Source organism: Pseudonaja textilis, chromosome 2, assembly GCF_049901715.1.
Source record: "Pseudonaja textilis isolate UNSWEBS1 chromosome 2, rPseTex1.2, whole genome shotgun sequence".
Lineage (NCBI taxonomy): Eukaryota > Metazoa > Chordata > Lepidosauria > Squamata > Elapidae > Pseudonaja > Pseudonaja textilis.
This window is the reverse complement of record NC_141991.1, coordinates 91,104,514-91,126,126: the sequence shown is the minus strand read 5'-3', so window position 1 is coordinate 91,126,126 and position 21,613 is coordinate 91,104,514. Positions and strand designations below refer to the sequence as shown.

The window sequence follows — 21,613 nt, the reverse complement described above, 5'->3', positions numbered from 1 at the left end:
AATAACTGTTATTTAAGAGCAAGTTGGAAAATGTGTTCTGAAAAATCCCTAACCATTAATTGTGGTGGTTGTGAAGTCCTTTTCTTTTGCATATTGTCAGCTAATTGCCTTTTCTCACTAATTTCTTCGATATTTGGATCTAGTTCTTCTGAAAATTCATTGTTGAGAATTCAATTCTATTTAGATCATTGAGTTTCTTTTCCTGCCTGGGTCAGAAAAAAAGTCTTATTGGTTTGGAAATTTAAGGTATCCTTTATTAATATGTAAACCATAATGAATATTTTCAAAATATTAGCAACCACACTAAGAATATTTTTTTAAGTTATCTTTATCAAATGATCCACCCACCTTAGTTTAAAATTTGCAGTTAAAGTGTTTCGTATAGATTATTAATTTTATGAAAAGTTTTTTTTAGCAGTGGTTCCACAGTATTTATAACTAAAATTCAAAGACTGTCTTATTCATCCCAATTGCTGACTGTTTAATCTGTATTTGTGTTATGTTCTAATATTTCTATGGTCTGGTTTTACTCAGTGTTTTTAAACTTTATTGTACTGAGTTAAAGATTTATCTTTTAATCAATATGTTCATTTATATTAATAAATTTATCTACTAGTTTTTACCATATTAAACACTGTATTCTCAAATTTGCATTGAATATAAATTCTCCAGCATTAATTCCTTGCTTTGTTGAATTGTATAGTATATTGTATAATTAAAGTTACTGGGAACTGAATACAGTGGATCTTACTTCTGAAATAAAAAAAATATTGTACTCTTGCATAGAAAGAATTAGTTTGGGGAAAAGACCAATATGTTAGTAGACTCACATTTCAGTGTGTGATTGAATTTGCAGGGAAAAAAATTTGCAGAAACCTGAAGAAGTTAAGCAAACCTACCAAATGCGTCTTCTGTGATATACCATACAGCAGTATATTAATGTTAATCATTTTGCTTTCATTAGGTTCATGGAAGAAATTTGTTATCAATCGATTATGATCGGAACATTCGCACAGAGAAAATATACGATGACCACCGGAAGTTTACACTCCGTATTATTTATGATCAGCTTGGACGTCCTTTCCTCTGGCTGCCCAGCAGTGGACTTGCTGCTGTGAATGTCTCTTATTTTTCAAATGGACGGTTGGCTGGGCTTCAGCGTGGTGCCATGAGTGAAAGAACCGAGGTTGACAAACAAGGCAGAATTATTGCACGCATGTTTGCTGATGGAAAAGTGTGGAGTTATACATACTTAGAAAAAGTAGGTAATTGTTGGTATGGCTTACAATCCTGCATTAACTGAAGTTTGGGGTTTAACTTATGTTAGCATACGTATCTATACATCAAACAATTCAAAAATCATAATTGAGGTGCCTTTGTGTTTTAAGAATTTAAGCAGAGTATTCATTCCCGAATGCTAGATATAAGCTAATGCTAGCACATACAACTACGAATTAATGCACTGTATCTTCAATCCAAGGACTAAATTTAAATAACAGACCTTGTGCCTGTCTTGTTTTTAACTTACTTGTTTCTCCTTCAGCCCCTATTTTTTACCTGGTTCTTGAAAACTCAGCTGCACAGACTTTTGGTCTGTTTGGTCACAAAAAATAACAATCTAGGATTGTTTGATTATACATTATTTTAGAAATATATGCAGGCAGATCAATCCAGGAGTTTAATGTTTAATAAATGTTCAAACTGTAACTTTTAAATATTTTTATGAAATAGACATCATTAAATAATGACTAATTAATTAAATAATTATATAAGCTGAAGCACTCTCATTGAAAACCTTGGAATACAAATCCTTTGATTCTGGTTTAAAATGAAGTGAGGTCAACTCTTATAAGTACCAGCTTCCTTTTAAAAACTGCAAGAAATCCCATTTTAAGAGTAGTTTGTCACAATCAGATTTTTTTGTGGCAAAATACCGTAATTGTTACTTATGAACTTTGCCCATTAAATGTTAATGGGATAACACGTTGCATGATAAAACTTTTCAGGTTCTATGTGTGTCTTTGCCATGAATTGCAAAAAGTCTGTTTATGGTTTTAAAAAATTCATAGTAAATCCAAAGGACTCTTAAAGGTATGCTTAATATTGTGGCATTCTTTAGTGTAATATCAGCATAGTATATAACATGCCTGCATACGATTACCCGAATTTATGAAAATGAAGTCAATATGGAGTTTAATATTTCTTTATCAGCCTAATGACAAAAACAGAACAGAATGCACTATTATTTATTTTATAATTGTGTATCAATTTTTTTTGGGGGGGGGGATTGCCCTGTCAAATAAATCAATAGCCATATGCCTTAAATGTTCATAGCAGCAGTAGCTGTAACTGTCATGTATAAGGAATCCTTAATGGTTTGTGTTGTATTGTGATGCCCATCTGATATATTTTTGATAAAACAAACATAAAATATGACTTTGTTTTTTCAATAGTCTATGGTGCTACTCCTTCAAAGTCAGCGGCAGTACATCTTTGAATATGACTCTTCAGATCGGCTGCATGCTGTCACTATGCCAAGTATAGCTCGACACAGCATGAGCACTCACACCTCAATCGGCTATATTCGAAATATTTATAACCCACCTGAAAGTAATGCTTCAGTGATTTTTGATTACAGCGATGATGGAAGGATTTTGAAAACATCTTTTTTAGGAACTGGTCGGCAAGTTTTCTACAAATATGGGAAGCTATCCAAGTTGTCGGAGATTGCGTATGACAGCACAGCAGTGACTTTTGGATATGATGAAACTACGGGAGTTCTGAAGATGGTTAACCTACAGAGCGGAGGCTTTTCTTGCACCATCCGCTATCGTAAAATTGGCCCTCTGGTTGACAAACAGATTTACAGATTCTCTGAAGAAGGTATGGTCAATGCTAGGTTTGATTATACCTATCATGATAATAGTTTTCGAATAGCTAGCATCAAGCCTATAATAAGTGAGATTCCTCTTCCGGTTGACCTCTATCGTTATGATGAAATCTCAGGCAAAGTAGAGCACTTTGGCAAATTTGGGGTAATCTATTATGATATAAATCAAATAATCACTACGGCTGTAATGACACTGAGCAAACATTTTGATACACATGGACGGATTAAAGAAGTTCAGTATGAAATGTTCCGATCACTCATGTACTGGATGACAGTGCAATATGACAGTATGGGAAGGGTAACTAAGAGAGAATTAAAGCTTGGGCCTTATGCCAATACAACTAAGTATACATATGATTATGATGGAGATGGGCAGCTTCAGAGTGTGGCAGTCAATGACAGACCAAACTGGCGTTACAATTATGATCTAAATGGCAACTTGCATCTCTTGAATCCTGGGAACAGTATCCGATTGATGCCACTGCGCTATGATCTAAGAGATAGAATTACGCGACTAGGTGATATGCAGTATAAGATTGATGATGATGGTTTTTTGTGTCAAAGAGGTTCTGACACATTTGAATACAATTCCAAGGGCCTCTTAACAAGAGCTTATAATAAAGCAAATGGATGGAGCATTCAATACCGTTACGATGGATTAGGAAGACGAGCTTCTTACAAAACTAACTTGGGACATCACCTTCAATATTTTTATGCTGACCTTCACAACCCAACTAGGATAACACATGTGTATAACCACTCAAATTCAGAAATTACCTCTCTGTACTATGATCTGCAAGGTCACCTTTTTGCAATGGAAAGCAGCAGTGGAGAAGAATACTATGTTGCCTCGGATAATACAGGTACACCACTGGCAGTTTTCAGCATCAATGGTCTAATGATCAAGCAACTGCAATACACAGCCTATGGAGAGATCTATCACGATTCTAATCCTGACTTCCAAATAGTCATTGGATTTCATGGAGGGCTATATGATCCCTTAACAAAACTGGTCCACTTTACTCAAAGAGATTATGATGTTTTGGCTGCACGTTGGACCTCTCCTGATTATACAATGTGGAAAAATGTTGGTAAGGAACCTGCCCCATTCAACTTGTATATGTTCAAGAGCAACAATCCTCTCAGCAATGAACTGGATTTAAAGAACTATGTGACAGGTGAGAAATAATTAATAGTCTGGAAATCTAAGGAACGTTGTAAAAAAAGTGTAAGAATGCTATTTTGCTCTTAGGAAATTCATTTAATATCAAGTACAGACTCAACATTCTTCATTTTGAGCAGGATAGGAAGAAGATTGCACTGGTTAATGACTAACTCCTATGGTTTTGAACAATGGTAATGTAATCATTCCAGTTCAGTGGGTTTAAGTTCAGCTAGAAACTGTTGGACTTAAGCACACATGTTTTTATGTATTTTTTTTAAAAAAAGAAATACACAAGGATTAGATATGCATCAAGTTAATCCATGTAATAACTGTTTTTGGATTGAGCAGAAGAATCACACTTTGTGTATGTGAATTAGCCTTAGCAATATAAAATGCTAAAAGTTAGATTTTTATAAACATATTTGCGCCAATTTGCATATGCAATCCCATTGATTCATCTGTTATATACAGCCATTTAATTCAGGTGGATTTAGCAATGCTTTGAGATATATTATATGCTAAGGATATAGTTCAATGCTTGTCAGCCAACGGTTTGTATACCATTAATGGTAGATTGTAGTGTTCTGGGTAGGGGTTGATTTGCTTTCCCCAGTTGAGAAAGAAAAGGGAATGTGGTCAGAATTGAAAGGGTTTTACAGAAGGTGCAGAAGCAAAAAAAATCTTGTCCTCTGGGTTTAGCTCAAAGATTTGAATTCAATAACAAAAATAAAGTAAATGCAACTGTCTATTATTTGGACTTTTTTTGTTTGAATTCAGACTGTTCAAAAATATCTGTGGATAATTACTAGTTTAGTTTTTAATCACACTCAAAATCAAATCTCTAAAGCCAGGTCACAGCAAGCAAGCATACTATTCAGTTCAGCTAGCAAAAGTATAGCTTGATATTTATTTATTAAACATCAGTAAACTTCAAAACCATTGGCTGACAAAACAGAACAAAAGGCAGGCATAGCAGAGACAGAAAGATGAACAACAGGCAAGAGGGGGAAAAGGGCAAAGGACTTAATATCAACCATCTGTATTATCTATATTTTTCTTAAAAGGCACAAAACTTTCCAGGGTCATAGGAAACAATACTCGGTAATAAGCATGGAGAATCTCAAAGGAAAAGGCCTTTGCTCATTTCAGCCGTAGCCCCTTTTATGTACATAGAAGCAGAATAAAGTAAGACACCAATTGAAGCCTCCTTTATTCTGCACTATGAAGAAAAGAATTTGGTTGGATGAAGATGAAGTATCCAACAAAAGGAACACTATCCCCATTTCAGTAGTCTTCAAATTACCTTAACTGATAAATATTGCATGGCTACAGAAGTCCTATAAGAATATATGTTTTCTCAGGGGGAAAAAAGAGTTTTTATGTTACTATGTTGTTAAAGTTCCAAATCCTTTTTAGAGTGGTTTGTTGGGACTTTATTTGCAAACAAAATGATGAAAGAAAGAGAAACTAACTAGGCTTCTAATAATAGAATGACTGTAATGGGAATGAAATTTATCCATATCCTAAAGCAGAACAGGGATCAAATCAAGCCAGTAAGAATAAGTACTGGTAGGGAAAAGGGTGCTTTTGATCTGCACTGAAACTCACTCAAGGCAAGTGTAGCTATTGTGTAATCCAGAGACTAGAAATCATTTTAGGTATGGGCATTTCCCTACCCAAAAACTGGTTAACAGAAGAACAGAGTTGGGAGGAATCTTGGAGGTCTTCTACTCCAACCCTCTGCTCAAGCAGGAAACCCCATACCATTTCAGACAACTGGTTGTCCAATCTCTTCTTTAAAATCTCCAGTGTTGGAGCGCCCACAAGTTCTGGAAGCAAGTTGTTCCACTGATTAATTGTTTTAACTGTTAGAAAATTTCTTCTAAGTTCTAGGTTGGTTCTCGCCTTGATTAATTTCCATCCATTGCTTCTTGTCCTGCCTGCAGGTGCTTTGGAAAATAGGTTGCAGCCCCTGAGATATTGGAACACTGCTATCATGTCACCCCTACTCTTTCTTTTCATTAAACTAGACATACCCAATTTTTGCAACTGTTCTTTGTGGGGAGTCAGGGGATCATCTTTTGTTTTAACCTCCAGTTCCCTAATTGTGGTTGAACAAGTTTAGAATTGGCTAATTTTCTTTTACAAGCTCACGTCTGAGATCTCACATATTTTCATCCAAAATCTTGCAAGAGTGAATAATTTATTTAAATCATTTCCATTTTAAGTATTTATAAATAGATAATACTCTTTTACTTTAACATGAGTACATATGGACACTAATTTCCCAATGCCAGCTGTCATGCCAAAATGGGAAAGGTTTTCTTAAAATGTAAAGTAATGTTTCCTTCCACATGTCGCGTAAATATTCTACTCTGTTGGTATTAAATTGTCACTTAGTGTTAAGTTTTTTATGAGTGCTTCCAAAGAAAAAAAATTAGCAACTAGTCAATAAACCTTTTTCCGAATAGAATGTGGTACATATCACACATTTTTTTAAAGAAAAAGAAATATTTCCATTCATGCAGCTAACTGTAATTTACAAAAACTTTAAAAGTTAGGCAAAATGAATTATATTTCAATAAAGCTAAAGCATAAATTATTGGAGTCGGGGAAATCTTTAATATCCTTCATGATGTCTATGATACAGTCTTTTAAGAGAGACTAGATAGATAAGATAGATCGATAGATCGATAGATGGTAGGTGGGAAGATAGAGACAGACAGACAAACAGACAGACAGACAGACAGAAGTATATCCCAAAGCCTTTGAATCAAATTCTATCAGCATATAATGAGGCAGCTGCAACAGAAGCATTGTGTAAAAGTGGCTGGAATGAAAGGATTAAGAAATGTGTCCAACAAATGTTTTAAACAGATGCTTCCCATATCCATTTTGACCACCCTGGCTGGAAATTATGGAAACTGAAGCTCCAAAATATCCAAAGGGAATCAGGATTGGATAGCTAATTGGTCAACATGTTTTCCTAACTAATAGCCTTCCATAAATTTACTGTTTCCTTGACCCCAAATTATTAATCTTGCCTTATTGCTTTTTCTTCTCTTTTTACCATGCCCTTCCATACCCAGCCCCTGGTGACATCCGACACCTGTTACCAAGAAAGGAAATTCTTCCTTTCCTTATGCAAAGTAGAACATAAATCCTGAAACAGGCTGTGCTATTCTCCTTCCTTCCTTTTATTTCCTATTAGAATAGCTAAAAAAAATTTAATTGAAAGATAATAGATAGTACTCGACTTACAACAGTTCATTTAGTGACTGTCCGAAGTTATAATGGCACTGAAAAAAAGTGATTTATGACCATTTTTCACACTTACAACCATTGCAGCATCACCAAAGTCACATCATCAAAATTTAGACCTTTGGCAACTGACTCATATTTATGACGGGTGCAATATCCCAGGGTCATGTGATCACCTTTTGCAAACTCCTGACAAGCAAAGACAATGGGGAAGCCAGATTCATTTAACAACCATGTTCCTAATTTAATAACTGCAGTGTTTCACTTAACAACTGTGGCAATAATGGTTGTAAAATTGGGCAAAACCCAGTTAACAAACATTTCACTTAGCAACAGAATTGTTGGGCTTAATTGTGGTCGTAAGTCGAGGACTACCTGTTCCGCACCATAGATACGATAAAGTTTTAGATATTTTTTGGTGGGGGTGATATCTGTAGCATACTTTTTCTTTCATTTATGATGATTTTCTAGTTAAAAAGCATTATAAGCATTTTACTTGCCAAAAGACCTTACCCCATTCCTAAGAGCTCTGTAAGGGCATGCATAAGTGCACCATAGTTCCTACCGTCCCTGTCCTATTGTCCCCATTTATTCATACCTATTTCCTGTATTCTTACTCATGTTTGTACTTATACCTATTATCTTGTAAGCGATTGACAAATAAAATAAATAAAAATAAATAAATACTTGCCAAAACTCAGAAAAGCTTCTCCTATGAATGTTCTTGCTTCTTGTAGCAATGACGCAATATCTATCATTTTACTTTTTGTAAAACATTTATTATCCAAATTGTCAAGAAAAATGCTTCAGATCCCATCCTGGCTTTAATAAGTAAGCCCGGATTCAATTCTAGTACTGTTTACAAGCCGTCTTCACCTTTTCTAAAAGTGCTTATTTTAATTCTTAGATGTGAAAAGCTGGCTAGTGATGTTTGGCTTTCAACTCAGCAACATTATACCTGGTTTCCCAAGAGCAAAAATGTACTTTGTACCACCTCCTTATGAACTGTCAGAATCACAGGCATGTGAACATGGTCAGGTAAGCAGTGACTTTCTGTAGCTACATAGTTTTCTTCAGCGTTATGTTTTGGGGTTGCCATCTAGGGAGTGCTTTGCAAATTTCATAAGCATTTTAAAAAATTTGTAGAATTTAAAGACTTTTCAAGATATGATTACAAATGCACCAGAAGCTGTGGTGGCACAGTGGTTAGAATGCAGTATTATAGGCTACTTCTGCTGACTGCCAGCTGACTGCAATTTGGCAGTTCGAATCTCACCAGGCTTAAGGTTGACTCAGCCTTCCAAGGTCGGTAAAATGAGGACCCAGATTGTTGGGGGCAATATGCTAACTCTGTTAGCTCTGCTAACACTTAGAGAGGGCTGTGAAGTGGTATATAAGTCTTAAGTGCTATTGCTATCTTGTATCCATTCTTTAACATCAGAATTAGAGAAATGTGCTGATCGTGCCAATGCTTTTTGTGAAATGGATATTTGAATGCTTTGCCTGGCCCTGTTGTTTTGTAAAGTTAACAATAACAAGCATAGCTGATAAGAGTAAAACCACAGAAACACTGATGGATTGGACTGGATTAGGTGGATATGTTTTTATGTAACTTTTGTTTAAAATTCCAGCATAATATCTTTTCATATTTACATTTGAAATATTACCTTAGTTATGATTAAAGAGCTCCTTCCCCAATCAATTGCTCCTGTAGCATTTCACCTCTTAATAGCAGACAATGTTTGTATCTTTATATCAGAACAGTAAGGGGCAATAACAGTGCTGCATGTCTGTATTTATCAATAATGTATTTTCCCTCTTATTTTTGTTTTAGTTAATTACCGGTGTTCAGCAAACAACAGAGAGGCACAACCAAGGCTTCATGGCCCTTGAGGGACAAGTCATATCAAAAAAATTACATGCCAGTCGTAGAGAGAAAGCAGGTCACTGGTTTGCAACCACTACTCCGATTATAGGTAAGGGGATCATGTTTGCTGTGAAGGAGGGCAAAGTAACCACTGGCATTTCAAGCACTGCAACGGAAGACAGCCGAAAAATCGCTTCAGTGCTTAATAATGCTTACTACTTGGACAAAATGCACTATAGCATTGAGGGGAAAGACACCCATTATTTCGTCAAGATTGGCTCCTCTGATGGTGATCTTGTCACTCTGGCCATGACAAGTGGACGCAAAGTATTGGATAGTGGAGTCAATGTGACAGTGTCCCAGCCAACCCTCCTAATCAATGGAAGGACTCGAAGGTTTACCAATGTTGAATTCCAATATTCTACCTTATTGATTAACATACGTTACGGTCTGACCCCAGACACTCTGGATGAAGAAAAGGCTAGAGTTCTGGACCAAGCTCGGCAGCGGGCTTTGGGGTCAGCCTGGGCCAAAGAGCAACAGAAGGCACGGGATGGCAAAGAGGGGAGCCGCCTGTGGACTGAAGGAGAGAAGCAGCAGCTTTTGAGCACAGGGAGAGTCCAAGGCTATGAAGGATACTATGTGCTCCCAGTAGAGCAGTATCCAGAGCTGGCAGACAGTAGCAGCAACATCCAGTTCTTAAGACAGAATGAAATGGGAAAGAGGTAACCAATTAATCTGCTGTCATCCTTGCCTGGATGAATCAGTAGTTACAACTGTTATCTCCTCTCCTAAGGAGATGAAGACCATCGGGGGCACTCAGCTGAGCTGCTTTGGGATAAGGAGTGGCAAGAGAGCTCACATTTTTTGAGTCAAATGCTGCTGTTCAAGGGATTAAGAACGACATCCTGAAGTGGACTAAAGCCAGACTGAACACTTTTAAGTCACTTAAGTTCAAAAGTACCCCATAAATATTACCCACTTGTTGTGGGTCTAAAGAAAAATAATAATAATAATTTCACAACAAAAAAATTGATAAAGAAGGCCTCATCTTATATTACCTCACTCCATTCACATGTGAGCAAATGTTCAAGAAATCCAAGAGGGCCACCCACCATCCACTAAGTCAGCTGATAAGAAACATTCTTCAGGCTGCTTATTTGATAAAACATTCTCGAGGTTTTTCATTTAAAAGCAAAATACAGGTGCATTTAATACATGACTTCTGGGGTGATTTGTGTGTAGCAACTGGAAGGAGAACAGGAGCAACAGAGCACTGGAAATAGGAACAGAAATATATTAAGGAATATAAAACTGAACTTGCACTCTGACCCTGCGTTTGTCTGGCCTAAGGTTAACTTATTCAAAGAGGGCAGAGTGTAATGTTCAATTTGAAATTGTGGCTATAAATCACTACTGATAAATTTCATACTCTGTTTGTCTTTGAAGATTCCATTGTGGACAGTAACACAGTTGCAGGGTGTAGTCTGTTTAGATTCAGTAGTTTGTTGGTCAGTTCTGGTAGAGCTGTGGGCATTGTGTTAACACTGTTGCAAATGGGCACCAATTCAGATCACCCTGTACATACATCAGCCAGAAGGCACAATCACTGTTTCAGATTTTTAAAAGAAAAAAATATTAGTGTGTTTGTTTGGTCAAGAAACTGAGACAATCACATTATGGTCACTAAGAAAAAATAAAAAATAAAATAAAAAATGAGTCTAATAAGAACTTTGGTACAAAACTTTTTTGTATTATACATGTATGAATTGTTCATTGAGTTTTTATATTAATTTTAATTTGCTGCTAAGCAAAGAATAGAGACAGGCAAAGATAATTTATGGCAAAGTGTTTAAATTGTTTATACATAAATAAAGTCTCTAAAACCCCTGTAAATTTAATGTCTTCTGTTTCAGAAGCAAATAAGAAACATAATAGAAAAAAAAATGTAATATACTGAAAATTACATTAAAATGCTGAATGTTGCATAGATGCAATAGAGAACAATGCATGGCAGCTAAAGAGAAAATTGGGAGGAGTTATTTTAATTCAAATTAGTTGTTTCATTTAATTAAAATGATTTCCTACATGTATGATTTTAAAAGACTATTGGCAATTAAGAATAACATTAGAACAATGTTGTACAACCAAGAATTATCATGTGCCATGTGTGTCTGTGTGTACACTCACACATAAAACATACACATTGTCATTAATTTCAACCCTTGGTCAGTTCAAGAATTCAAATGAAAGTATCCCCAGCAGATTACTATCTGATCTCTATCTGATAAGCCAACTCATTTCTAAGTAATTGCTTTAACTATAGAACAACTAAGTTCTACAGAATGTCGATATACAATATGAAATTTGTCTTTCTGTAACATAAAACAACTATTCCATGTTAAGACATCCTGCAATTATAGAGAAGATGTCTTGATTTTCCTCTGCATGGCATCTTTTGAGGTTCTTAAAGAGTGCTACATCACATATGCATATGATTGCTATTTGCAACCTTCCCTTCCAATGTCACTGGTTGGCAGGGAAGGTCAAAGGTCATTGGGGTAGGTCTCTTCCACCTACACACTTTTTCCTAGCTCCTCTGTGCTTACACTTTGCTGGCCATTCACACATCCTTATGCACATTCCCCAACTTATGCCATACCCCTGCACACCCTCTCCAATCCACGTGGCACTTCCTGCACAGTCTTGTATTCCCATCCCCCTGCCCTGATCCATATAGCACTGACTTCCTAACCCAGGTGGCATTTCTCATGCACCCTTGTGCACCACGACTCCTCCCCAACCAATGTGTCACTTCTTGAACATTCCCCTAACCCAACCTTTCTCATGCCTCTGGTATGTTTGTGATGCCTCTAGTGCACCACTACCAAGAGCTACATGGTACCTCTTTCATGCACTGCTGCACTCTCCCAGACCTGCACAGCACCACAACGAACCTTCCTGTCCCACAAAGCACTTCTCATTGCTGTGCACCCCTGCACATCCACCTCAAACCACAAAGACCTCTGTGTACCAGATACCCTCCCTGACTTACAGGGTGCCTCTCACACACTGCTTAACACCCCCATGTCTCATGTCCAATCCCTCCACACCCCGCATACTTCTCCTTCCCCCACCTCACAACAGCCACTTGCCTGCTTTCCTGGAACTTGCAATTTTCTGCCATTTCCCCCACTGATTTTGGTAATGGGAAGCTAAGCAGAAATTTCCCTTGCCCAACCTCCATTGGATTCAGGTAACGACAACAACTGAAACCGCAAGTTCTGCATTACAACTTCATCAATTAGAAATGGAAATTTCAAACCACTGTGGTTATAAATTGAGGATTACTTGTACTGACGTTCATTTCTGAAATCAGCAATGAATGGGAGACTTCTGTGCTTGCCACTGGCATACCAATATGAACAAACACAGGTACTGTGCGATTTACAACAGTTCGTTTAGTGACCATTCGAAGTTACAATGGCACTGAAAAAAGTGACCATTTTTCGCACTTATGATTGTTGTAGCATCCCTATCATCATGTCATCAGAATTCAGACGTTAGGCAACGGACTCATATTTATGAAGATTGTAGTGTCCTGAGGTCAAGGTTGCAGTATCCTGAGGTCATCACCTTTTGCAACTTAACAGCTATGTTACTAATTTAACAAATGCAGTGATTCACTTAACAGCTGTGGCAAGGAATGTCATAAAATGGGGCAAAACTTCCTTAACATATATCTCACTTAACAACAGAAATGTTGGGCTCAATTCTGGTCTTAAGTCGAAGGCAACCTGGTAATAATGCTTGCTTCCTGCAGAACAGCCATATTTCTATCAGACTGGAGCAGAGTACTACACGTCAGTGAAACACACACTGGAGTGGGATAGATGTATTCACTTCACTGCCTCAAAATTGCTTATGAATTGTTCTCAGCAGGATCACACTTCATGCTGATGTTTGGTTCACGTGCCATATTGTATAATATTTTTCCCACTGCAAGCAAAGCATCATAATTTCTGGTCAATCTGCTTAAGATAATCAATAGTATCAAAATATAAAATCACATTTGAACACAGAAGTAGACAGAGAAAAGCAAAGTGTATCTTAAATTCCATTAACATTAACACTAAAATGTCAAGTCAAGTTTATTTTCATTTACTTAATAAAATGCAAATGGTTTACCATTGCCTGCCAAACCATTAATCTTAAATGTGTAGGAAAATGGGGTATTAAAAGCAGGTGTCTCTAATAAAAGCAACAGGCAACATTTAGTGGGAAAGTGCACTTTGTTAAAAGAATGAAACAAAAACCAAATCTCTAAATGTCCATAGAAAACCAATGTCTGGGGGAGAGGGGAAGTGGAGAGATAGTGTAACATGCAAAAAAAAAAGTATCTGATACAGAATGATTGAAAAAAAGTATTTGTGCCACTTGGGAGATAATACCAATGCTTGGTGATAGGTTTGCTGTTCTTTAAAATCATGAATCAGTATGCATAGCATGATGTACCTTGTGATTCTGGAGTGCTAGAAAATTAGCTGTGTTCTTAACGCCAGATTTTTTACATCAGAGTATAGTATGCCCCTTTGTATTTACTACAGCTTTGTTTTGTACTAAAATATTATTACACAAGCATTACAACAAAGGTCTGGAAACAACAGAAATTATCAAAACACAAGATCATTATTTCTCTTAAGCTTTGTCCAAATGAGGTCACTGCACTCAATGAATCCCATTCCAGATAAAAACAAGGTCATTTGGTAAGTGACTTTAGCCAGTCACTCTGCTTCAACTCAGGAAGGCAAATTTATTTTGAAAAAAAATTACCAAGAAAATTGCAGGGACTTACTCAAGCAATCACCAGGAGTCAAGACTAACAAAAGTATACTAACAGAGAGATAAATATAGATGCTTTTCATTTTTCTGTTGAAATATTTTTTGAGTTTATAATTATTACTAGATAGTTAATGTAGACATGCTAGGACATATACTGTATAAGGTTTAAGTTTTTTTAAAAAAAATGCCAGTAGTTCCTTTGCATTTCTAAATAACTTGATGTTCGTGCTCTACACTACAGCTAGAAAAAGAAATGTCAGTATTTAACCATGAAACCACAGGGTGGCAGTCTTATCAAAATCTTCAGAGTGAAAGCACAATATCTGAATCTAGAGCTAATAGAGGTCATTTTTCATTCAAAGAAATAGATATGTCAAAGAAATATATGTTTATAAATTCTAGAGTTGATATAACGAGACAACGCTTTTTTTAAAAAAAGCTTAATCCATACAAAATGTTTGCACTTTTTTTTTTCTTATCTGGTCTTTTAAAGAAAAAAAATAAAGAATCTATATATTATTCTACTCTGTCTTAAAAGAAAATTAATCACAATATCTAACCTATTTACAAATATAGCAGAATGAATGTCCTTGAGAATCTATTCTTTTTGACTTCCCAAAGCCAGCAGATTACTTAATCTTAGTATTGTCCATCAGGGAATATAATAGTTATAGTTCTTTATATCACACAGTCAATAAATTCCATTTATACAATCCAGGCGATTTTCCCAATAATTCTTAGACCCAGCTTTTAATTTGCTAGTTAGTTCCAATATACAAAAGTCATTCCATTAATTATCCCCAGGTTTTCAAAGTTGATCCTCTGGTCACCATAAAGTAGATAAGTATAGAGCAGTAAATAATATAGCAGACCTCCAGGTGTCATTCTTTCTTGCTATTATGCTTGGAGTGTGAGAGAGCTAAAGAGAGTGTTTGGTAAAATTAGGGTAAATTCAAAATTTGCAAATATTGACAACGTTCCTAAAGTTGTTGTTGTTAGTCTTCTTGTTGTTGGTCACATAATCAAGCCAGATGTTTAGACTGGATTTGGTGTTTTTTTTCCCTATCAAGTCCTTCCCAAGGACCTGGGGTAGGCAGATCTCTAGGAAGATGTTGATGGTTTTAAAGGCATTGTTGCAGTATGTTAGCTGTTCTAAGAAATTATTATTATTTCTTTAATTATTTAAACTTGTTAGACATCCAAAATGCTTCAAAGATTCCTTCCTTCATGAAATTAGTGAATTGTGTAACGGCAGATGTGAAATAGTTATCACTTCTAACACTGCTTTCTTTTGGCCTATTCACTGTAAAAAAAATTTAAAGGACTGCCATGGTGGCCTAGTAGTGAAGACACTCACCTCCTTGTCAGAAGGTTGAGAGTTCAATCCTGGGTAGCAACAGATGTTTCTCTTCTAGGGCGTGAAAAAAAAAAATCTGCTGTGAACTCTAGGTAGTGTCAGGAAAGGCACCCAGCCAGTAAATGCTCAACTCCATCCAGTTGTCCTGATTCTATCCTGAAATATTACAGAGTCATAAAAAGGGAGTATTTTTATTGTAATATTTTAAAGAATATATTGTGTCCTAAAGTTCTATCATTACCAAATTAATATGCTAGTCTGCTACTTAGTGATCACTGAACAATTCAAGAAAAATCTGGAGAACTTTCTCAGCCTTTGTTATTTTCTGAGGTTATAAATTAACTATTAATAAAATGTAGAGAGAGAATGAGGACTTCAGTTTGATTGTAATTTTTTCTTCAAGACTTCATATCAACAAATGAAGTATTTATTATTGGCTTTGGGATCAACAATGCTGAAAACTTATCTTGCTTAGTATACAACTTAGTATTATTTCAGGCTATCTGCTATAAATCATAGCTTTAAGGAAAATAAAAAGGTTATTTAGTGCTGGAAGCCTCCATCACATGTACTAAATTTCACATTGATCAGCTTTTGGTATTCAACTGCATCAGTAGATGCAAACAAGCATGAGCAATTAAACTATGCTAACTGTAGCATAGGGCATCATATAGTTTTATGTCTTTCAGTCTGCTTGAATTGGCAGGTAGGTGACCACTAATGGGTTCTTTCAATTGGTTTGTCATACTTACCTAAACAGTTGGAATTTCACTTACAGTGAGGTCCCATTTAAAAAATCTCCAAGTTGAACAAAACGAAGAGAATTCCAGGCACTCTCAAGTATTGGGATGCCTTTGCAAAAGAAACACGTTTATTCCTATCCTTATGCCGTGGGTTTTATGCAGCAAAGAAGTTTTCTAAATATCACTTGATCAGAGTACCACAGCAATGATAGTCTGCTGAAAGGCTTCACCTCATAGGCTTTCCAATCCTACACTTTCTATCATCCCTACCCTAGTCTCAGAGAAATATCTCCCAGCCTGTGATGCTTTTCTGGTAATTAAAGGGTCAAAAATAAAACTACGTTCAATAATTCTACCAATTGGTATAGAGGAATAATAGCTAAATGATTCACTTTTTTTCTTTTTGTAGGTAAATAAACCAATCTCATAAAACATGTACAAAATCAAATATTATTAAATGAAGAAAAAAATATTTTCAAGAAAATTGATTACAACATTTCTCAGATCCCAGTCAGTTATTAATAATTTAATAAGAAGAAAATCCAAGACACAATCATCTGAACAGACCATAAATGGCTCCTGATCTACCATAAATGCAGAGTTCTCTTACAATCTCTGGTTGGGTACTGGACAGAGTTATAATTATTATGGTTTGTTGCACAGTCAGACTGGGTTTGGCATTTTTATCCACGTATCAAGTCTTTCCCAAGGACCTGGGATAGATAGATAATGTTTGATGGTATTAGAGCAGAGAAGCGGGGTGAAGTCCCGATAGGTCACTTGATGTCGCCTTTACAATGTGAGTTTGACACCCCTATGTTAGAGGTATTTAATGCCATCAAACTAAGCTGCTCTGAGTTTATTGACCTAAAGCAGTGGTAGTCAACCTGGTCCCTACTGCCCACTAGTGGGCGTTCCAGCTTTCATGGTGGACGGTAGGGGTTTTGTCCCCTACTTCATAAATCACCATTACTGTGGAATCAGTGGGCGGTTAGAGAAAACTTTACTACTAACAGAGATACTAAAGTGGGTGATAGGTATAAAAAGGTTGGCTGCCCCTGACCTAAAGCATCTTTACTACATAGGGATCTGAACTGACTATCTAATATGCCAGGCTGGAGGCAGTTTGTATTCATAAGAAAATTAGAGCCCTAGTGGCACAGTGATTAGAATGCAGTACTGCAGGACAACTCACTGTCAGAAATTCAATCCTGACCAGCTCAAGGTGACTCAGCCTTCCATCCTTCGGTTGGTAAAATGTGGGCTCAGATTGTTGGGGGCAATATGCTGACTCTGTTAGAGAGGGCTGTAAAGCACAATAAAGTGGTATATAAGTCTAAGTGCTATAGTGCTGTTGCTATTGCTCTAATACTGCTATTTCTATATTTTGCTGTTTATGATGGTGCCCTTTAACACGTATTATTACAATGTTGCCAAATAAGCCAACAAACTTCTTTCAGGAAACAAAAAGCCAAACTTTGAGAGCTCTCTTAATTTGATGATAGGAAGAAGATGAAATACAATTTTATTTTCAAATGGTAGAGTAGAAGAAACTTTATGCAAATAGTTACTAATCTCTTACTCAATATACCTACTATGAACACAAAAGTCTATATCGAACTATCATTACTGTCCATGCTGCTACACCGTCAATGATTTTCAACTTTAAATAACAGGTAATTTTTCTTTCATGCAAACCATATTTTATTAATTTTTGACATACAAATATCTGTATAATTTGAATTTCTATAGAATCAATGGATTGGAGGAAGATAATGCATTGTATTACAAGTTAAAACTATTTTAAAATATGTGTCTGTAATCAATACTTATAAGGAACCAAACATCTGTTTTAGCCATTAATTGCAATTTTTTATTAGCTACTAGCATCAATAGAACAGAATATAGGTAGCTGGGAGTCCAAATATGGACTCCAACTGACAAAAATTTCTGAGCAAATAGAATGAACCAGCAAATAGTACAAATAAAGGCAAATCAAAGATCATTTCAGTGAAATACAGTGGCACATTCCTCTAAAGGGATTGTTAAAGAAAATATTAAATACTACCAATTCCAATATAGAGAAAGATTGAATGATATCTAAGATGATAAAACCGAAAGTAAGACAGGTTTGTTGCTACAGTGAGAAAACATAAGAAAATCTGACTGTGGCAATTTAGAGATTATAAAGCATTGCATATGTAATTAAACAAAACATGACTCAAACTATTTTTTCTCAGAAGTTTTTATTTTATTTTTAAGAAGCATTTTGTCTCCTGTTAATTATCAGAATAATTGTATTTATTATTCAAATGTATATGGCCACCCATAATTACCTTAATAATGATCATCTTAGAACTAACTTGGAAGGGGAGATTATTGAAAACACTCTATATTCATCTGTGAGCATATAAAGGCCTAACTGGAATATGAACCATACTCACACACACACACACATTTAAATTACCAAGGCAATTGTTGTGTACACACTAAGGGTCAACATCTCCCCTCAAACAGTCCCAAAATATTTCTTTCAGCTGTAATCATGTTTTTTTCCCCTCAATTCAGAGTGGTTGAAGAAGCTTTAATATGGCATTTCAATAAAAATGCCATATTTTAAAAAGGAAAAAAGACAATAAAATTACATACTATAAGATGCCAATAAGTATCAGATTCATGGACTTTGTCATATGGTCTTTGATCCAATAATATAGTGTTCAGATTAGAAAGTTTTGCTTCTACCCTGCAAGTACCTACTTTGCTATTATATCTGAAATTGGACAAAGTATGGCCAGTTTGATCTATGGTTTAGAGAAATTAAAAGAAATCCATTCAGACAACCATTTATTATTTTATTTGACACTCTAATTTGGGGCACTTGCACAGCTTTGGCTTCAATTCATCAAATTGTTTTAGTCATTCAACAGCATCATATGAATATCCTCAGTATTCAGTTCCATCCGTTAGAAATCCATCTAATCAGTAATGTTCCATTTTTTAAAAAAAGGAATTTTAAAAATATCAAGACTCCTTATTTCACTTTGTTTCTATCAGTGTTATATAGCCAATCTTAACTTATCTTGACTGAGCTCTAAAAAAAAACTAAGCAGGAGGAATGTCTGATTAGTATCAGAGTAGGAAACCAGAGATATAGGATAGACTACAGGAACAAAACAGCTGCAAATCACCTTCACATTCAGTGCCAAGAAAATAACATGGACTATCCATATAATCAGCAGGAGTTGACCTTGACTCAAGAGAAACTTGATTTTTTTGTGTACTATCAATGCCTCTGCCAAAAACACAATGCACCAAGAAACTTTCACAGACAATTTTGACAGATCCTTATGTCCCTGTAATTCCTCGTTCTCTGAAAGGCTATCTACCACAGATCTGAGAAATGATAAAACCCATAAATCAAAACTTCCTTTTTCCTTTTGCTCCAGCTTCACCCTACATAAGACAATATAACTGATCAGTACAGAATAAATTCCTTAACTTCTCCCTCACTAAAGCTTCAAAAAGACAATTATTCAGAAACCTTATTTCTGAACCAGATTATTGCTTAGCCATTAGGCTAATAGAAATTATGCCAGAGTATTTTTATGGCAACTTCAGGAATGTAAATAATGATGGTCCTTTTGCATCACACAAAAGAAGATAGGGCTTCTCTGTGTTTGATAACTACATTTCATCATGTGTACTTTTTCTATCTTCAATTACAAATGAAATATAATTCGGCATGAAGACTGAAATTAAAACTGTGCTCTTTTGAAACTGGTTATTTTGTATTACATATACCATTTTGTTTTTCATTGCTTCCGCACCTTTAAAATTGCAGCTTTATAGAACAATAATGGTGCTCTTCATATTATGAAAAACTTGGAGTGATTTCCACAAACCCCAATTTAATTGAAATGAATCTGGGAGTAGGCTAGGACAATTTTCCTCCACTTAAGAGTCATTTACTGTCTAGCTGAAACAAAGCACTTGACATTTGCAGTCGTTTTTTGATGAATGTGTAACATTGCAAAATTTTGTACAACTACAGTCTCTTTCTCTGTTATCCAGGTAGGGAAGACAAAACAAGGGGTCACAAAGTGAAAAATAGAAGATGCTTATTGTTGGGTTTATTTCCTACTTTCTTCCAGGAACTCGAGGCAACACATCCAGAATATACATTACTCCATTTTTCCCACAAGAATCCTGCACAATGCAGATTGGATTGAGAGTCCAACTCAAAATCCAAAGTTACCCAGGTACTTTTATAGCCAAGGGTGCACTTGAACCTACATTTCTCTAGGCATAATCCTATCTGTTAAACATTAAACCACACTGCTAATAAAAACGATAAAACAGATAAATTTGTCTCTAGATATGAATGCTAGAATGAGATTACCTCATTGTCCTTTTCCATATTAAACCACTGCTGCATATATTTGATCAATTACAATATAAGCAGGGGTAAGTATAGAAGACCATTCATTTACTACAGATAGTCCTTGAATTATGACAGCAATTGGGACCAGAGTTTCTGTCACTAAGCATGTGGTCATAAAGTGTGCAATGTCAAAGATTGCATTCCTTAGCAACAGCAATCCCAGCAGTCCCAGTTTCCATCATTAAGCTAGTATTGTGGGTTGTTAAGCGAGGATCTCATATGACTATGACTTGCAACTTCCTCCAGAGAAGCAGGATGGAAGTTGCAAGCCCTAGGCAGCTTGCAAAGAATCTGAAGAGGGATTGAGTACAAACAGAGAGGGGTATTCTGTATTGAGTGCATGTGGGTGGGGAAGGGATGCTGCAGCATTATGCAGGTGTGTGCAGGTTGAGAAGAAGTGCAGTAGCATCACACGAGTGTGCGTAAGCTAGAGAGAAAGAGTGCTGCATTACAAGTGCACTACTGAATGTGAGATCCCTGGGATTTTGAAACTTTAACTGCTATGTCACAATACATCAGAGAGTACTAGTCCTTAGTATATTTTAGGCAGTTCAAAGAAGCACATTTTGGAAATGTGTCTGTTTCACTAAACTTGAGGAATATAGCTGCTTAGATGCTGATGTTTGAATCCATAATTTATTGATGGATTTTTAAGATTACATACTAAACATGATCTCAGATGCTGTTTCCCATGTAACATTCCACCATAAGATAGTTTGTTTACTTTAGGCTTATTGTGATGTGCAAGCCTACCCATTTTGGCACAGTGTTCCATTTAAAACAAGCCACCATGACCTTTTCAACAAACCAAAGTTAAAAAGTCTCAGCTTAGCAAACAACAGACTTCTACCTAGTATATAAGATTGCGATAGTGAGGAATTTCTTCTGTGACAGACCTAATTTTAAAGTGACAGGCATCTACTGCAGGTGTACAAAGTGCGCAAGATTACAAATATGATGTAGAACAGACTACTGAGTTACTTTTAATCACCAGCCCAGCCCTGTACACTTAAATTCCACATGACTCATGCCCTCGGAGCAGGTGCC

At 36.0% G+C, this 21,613-nt stretch overlaps 1 protein-coding gene across 4 annotated transcripts in view; it reads left to right on the top strand.

Moving 5' to 3' along the window:
• Positions 1–11,073, top strand: part of TENM2 (teneurin transmembrane protein 2) — an 865,315-nt gene extending 854,242 nt beyond the window's left edge. For 3 of the 4 annotated variants that reach the window (XM_087924563.1, XM_087924562.1, XM_087924564.1), the window contains 4 exons: positions 965–1,261; positions 2,454–4,068; positions 8,224–8,354; positions 9,151–11,073. In XM_087924563.1, coding sequence (XP_087780689.1) covers positions 965–1,261; positions 2,454–4,068; positions 8,224–8,354; positions 9,151–9,912 — 2,805 coding nt within the window. In that variant the 3' untranslated portion in view covers positions 9,913–11,073. The remainder of the gene's footprint in view (positions 1–964; positions 1,262–2,453; positions 4,069–8,223; positions 8,355–9,150) is intronic. The other variant, XM_087924565.1, reaches the window with a different exon arrangement.
• The last annotated feature ends 10,540 nt before the right edge of the window (positions 11,074–21,613 follow it).